The sequence below is a fragment of the Mus caroli genome, chromosome 4 (genome assembly GCF_900094665.2).
Source record: "Mus caroli chromosome 4, CAROLI_EIJ_v1.1, whole genome shotgun sequence".
In the NCBI taxonomy this organism is placed as follows: domain Eukaryota; kingdom Metazoa; phylum Chordata; class Mammalia; order Rodentia; family Muridae; genus Mus; species Mus caroli.
Window position 1 is genome coordinate 47,335,091 of NC_034573.1, and position 4,499 is coordinate 47,339,589.

The 4,499-nt window shown below is 41.7% G+C and overlaps 1 protein-coding gene across 4 annotated transcripts in view; it reads left to right on the top strand.

Annotated features, from left to right (window-relative positions):
• Fktn (fukutin) overlaps positions 1-4,499 on the top strand; it is a 53,246-nt gene that overhangs the window by 33,852 nt on the left and 14,895 nt on the right. For all 4 annotated transcript variants that reach the window (XM_021160504.2, XM_029476204.1, XM_029476205.1 and 1 more), the window contains one exon: positions 368-495. In XM_021160504.2, coding sequence (XP_021016163.1) covers positions 368-495 — 128 coding nt within the window. The remainder of the gene's footprint in view (positions 1-367; positions 496-4,499) is intronic.

The following is a 4,499-nucleotide window of genomic DNA, read 5'->3' on the forward strand; positions in this document are numbered from 1 at the left end:
TCAATGGAAAGAGAGGCCCATTGGACTTGCAAACTTTATATGCCCCAATATAGGGGAATGCCAGGGCCAAAAGAATGGGAATGGGTGGGTAGGGAAGTGGGGGCGCTATGGGGGACTTTTGGGATAGCATTGGAAATGTAATTGAGGAAAATATGTAATAAAAATATTAAAAATCAAAAAAAAAAAAAAGAAAAGTTAGTATAGCATCCCACTTTCTGAAGCTGCTACTTTCAGCGGAACTTAAGGTTAAAATCTGTGCATCTTAGAATTAATGCTTACTACATAAAACATTAACATATTTCCTTTTTTAGAAAATGAAAGTGTGTTCCTGTTGTGTCAGTCTGTAAAGGTTTTCACTCTCCCGTAGGTGGAAGACAGCTTGGAGCTATCCTTCCAGGGGGAAAACGATGTGAAACTTGATATTTTTTTCTTCTATGAAGAGACTGACCATATGTGGAACGGAGGCACGCAGGCCAGAACAGGAAAAAAGTTTAAGTATGAGTCAGATAAGTACTTATGAAGCAAAAAGGGGTTCTGGGAGTCACTCCAGCAACGAGAAAGTCTGCTACTGTGCTGTCAGCTTACCTAGAGCCCAGCTTTCCTGTGAAGCTCTCAGAACTCACTGTGAGGAGTGTATGAGGAGGGATCACCAAGGCTGCTCAGCTGAGGACTTGTGACCAAAGCCTTGACTTACCATAGAACAAACAGCACAAATATCAAGCCCACAGCCCAAGGCAGAAGTACGTCTGTCAGAGTTATAGCGCTTGATAATCTATAGCAATGCACAAACAACTGTTACAGACAGTGGACTCTATAGACTTCGTATTTTCGGCCACTGTTCCACATGGCTTCCATAATATACTTGACAGTAAGAAGTACTTAGCATAGTACTTAGCACTTAGCAAGTTAACAGCATGTAGGATTATCACTGATGCTGTCACCTAATGTCATGATTCTTTTATAGTTACTATCATTGCTGCTATTGGTAGTCATGTGACCACAGGCATAAATTTGAGTCATTAAGCAGGAAGGAGACTATTCTGAATACATAGAGGAGGAATTCTAGACTTACAATGTTGCTTTTCTTAGGTTCGTCTCTCCGACTAGGGTCCCTGAGTCTTCAGGTGAAGATTGTAAAGTAAATTCGTTTTGGAGGTTTGAGAGGAATCCAGACCTTTTTCTGAAAGTCATAAATTATCTCCAAATTGACTCTCATCCTAGAGCATATTCTTTAAACTTTTGTTAGTTATAAAAACTACTTTGCTTTATGACAACAAATGCTATTGAGCAAAATCCAATTATAAAATACATAGGAATACAGATTTCTATAGGAAGAAAAATGAGCCAGTGAGATGGTTTAGCAGGTAAGACACTTACTGTCAGGCTAAACAACCTGAGTTGGATCATTGGGGACATACATGGTGGAAGGAGAGACCAACTCCCACAAGTTGTCCTCTGCCACACATGCAACACACTGTGCCCACTACACGTGTACATACAAACACAAAAAATGATTAAAATATACTTAGAAATAAGTAAATTAATGAGCACATAAGTGTCTTGGTCATGGTTATTACTGCTGTGATGAAACACCATGACCAAAAAGTAAGTTGGGGAGGAAAGGTTTACACTTTGACATTGTAGTCCATCATCAAAAGAAGTTAGGGCAGGAACTCACACAGGGCAGGAACCTGGTGGCAGAAGCTATGGAGGGTACTGTTTAATCATGGCTTGCTCAGCCTGCTGTATTATAAACCCCAGGACCACCACTCACAATGGGCTGCGCCCTCCCCATCAGTCACTCATTTAAGAAATGCTGTACAGGGTTCCCTACAGCGTGAGCTTGAGGAATTTTCTTAATTGAGCTTCCTCCCTCTCAGATGACTTTAGCTTGTGCTGAGCTGACATCAGCTCCCCAGCAGAATAGTAAGTAGTTCCTAAAGTTAGTTAGGTGATGGGGTGGGGTTGGAAATATGTACAGTTTGTCTATTCAGACTATAACAGAGATGTGAAAGTTAGTGTCTAGAGGTTTTTCCTTACAGACTGCACACCATAGAAGTTAGTATCCCAGAGCCAGCTTTTGAGTCCCAGCTGTATGTGTTACACAGCAGCAGGTTTCTTATTTGGCCTCTCTGCATAAGGTTTTCCCACTGCGAAGTGGAAATAATATTAGACCTTGCCATGCAGCCTTATTTTAAGGATTAAAACTATTAATGTGCTGGGAGGGATTTTAAGAGTGTCATGACATCCTGAATGCTATAAGCTGGTGTTAATACCACTACAGTAATAGCAACAAAAAATTATCCCTTTCTTAGTCTTATGACAGATGTACTAATCAGCTCGTTATGAAGTTGCTTCGTCTGCTTTTTGAGAAGTCATGTAAACCGTCACTCTTTTGTCTTAGATTTCCCGCTAAGGGTGAATTGGTCTTCTCCCCGGTGTGATCCTGAACCATAATTCCCAAAGGAAGCGCTCATTTCAGCCGCTGCGCTTTTGGTAGAGACAACTTTGGTTCTGTCCACAGCTCGTTAAAGTAGCCGTGTTTGGGAAGTGTGAAGTGCTCTCACTAACAGAGAAGTGAGCAGTGAGGGAGCTGTCTGCACAGATGGTGTGCGTCCCACATTTCCTATCATGTAACTGTGACCTTAAAAGGCAGAGAAAAGAACAGGGGAGGCTGTGTAGAGCGGTTTCTTTGGAAGACTCCCCAGCCATATGCCATAGTCAGCACTATTTCCTTTAAGGAAATACAGGATGTATCACACGGCCATTTTCAAAGGGGAAAACCTGAAACTGTGATGGGGTCCGCTTCAGTCCAATGTAACTCACACACCAGCTCAATGCAGGTGACAAAAATGTATTGTAATGAAGCTGCTGCTGACCCATCAGGGCCACAGACAGACTCCGGAGCTGGGCTGCAGCAATGAGCCAGAATCTCCCAGAGTGGTTAAGCTTGCAAATCATAAGATCCATGCCAAATCATTGTCACATTCTCCTACCAATCAGGATAGGAGTTGGTTCCTGGACCTGTGAGTATGAACGTTTAACCCTGTCAGCAAGACGGAGAAGTTGTCCCTGAGATGACTGAACTCAGGCAACTGTCTCCTTAAAACAGAAGCTGTTCAGCTATTGGGAAGCCCCCAGCTCCCCTAGGGCCTGGGACCTTGAACCTAATTTCTACCTATGATTAAGTGGAGTCTGAAAACAATACGGCAGTACCTAGGACAAGCTTATTTTGCTAGTTTCCAATAAACTAGTGTAAGAGTTGGTTTTTGTTTTTAATTTTATACTACTGTTTAAAACAAAACAAACAAAAAACCATGTGTTGTTCATGTTGAGAAAAAAAAAAACAGTAGAATGCTTAGCATTTTTTGAAGGAAGGAACTCCATGGGAAATGCTTCTTGTACTACACTGTGCTCCACATGCCTTCTGACTGAAAAATTGGACTGTAAGATTTAATAAAAATGTTACTATTAGTAGCGACTGTAAAGACATAGTTACCAGAATGTCTGCTAGATGTGGCCCACTGTGTATATAGTTTTAGATAATTTTACACTTTGGATTACGTATTTTTACTACCAACTCAGGCTTGAGGAAGCTTAAGACAGTGATATGAAGGTAACTCTGTCTAAAGCTGTGGACCATTAATAACTGTGCCACTCTCTAACCTCAGGCTTGCTTGGCTCTTCCTAAATATTTGACTTAATAGCGTAAGTGAGTTGATCCATGCCAAGTACTTAGAACAGTACTGTATTAGCCTTAAGTACTGCTTCTGTTACCGCTACTAGGTTATCACTACTCTGACTTCCTAAGGTGCTGGCCTGGCACAGAGCACGGCACCTCAACAGGTGCTGACTGATTTAGTCACCCTCTAGGTGAGCATTTTCCTCCCAGGTATCATTCACTCTTTCGCTTCTTTAGTCCCCATTAAGTCTTTTGGTTTTTCCACTTTTATATCTTCTAAAGGTATATGTTCCTTAGGTTTCATTTTCAACATTGTCTATGTTTCTCACATCTGCATTTCACATATAGAGTCCAGATCACCAGTAGTAAGACGTGATGATGCTCTAACAGGGTTTATGAGGGGTGGTGGGAGGGAGTGGGTAATCAGTTTAATTTTCCTTTGTAAGCATTATTATTAGCATTATATAAGCATAATTATACAATTATATAAGCGTAATTATTAGCATTATTGCCTTCTAACATATTCAGTGGAATGTACAGATAAAGCTATCTTAGCCCAAAGTTCATGGTAGGAAGTTTTTCCTTTTTAAAATTTTATTAGCAAGCCAGATGTGGTGGCGCACACCTTTAATCCCAGCACTCGGGAGGCAGAAGCAGGTGGATTTCTGAGTTCAAGGCTAGCCTGGTCTACAGAGTGAGTTCCAGGACAGCCAAGGCTACACAGTACAGGGGAACGCCAGGGCCAAAAAGTGGGAGTGGGTGGGTAGGGGAGTTGCGGGGAGGGTATGGGGGACTTTTGGGATAGCATTGGAAATGG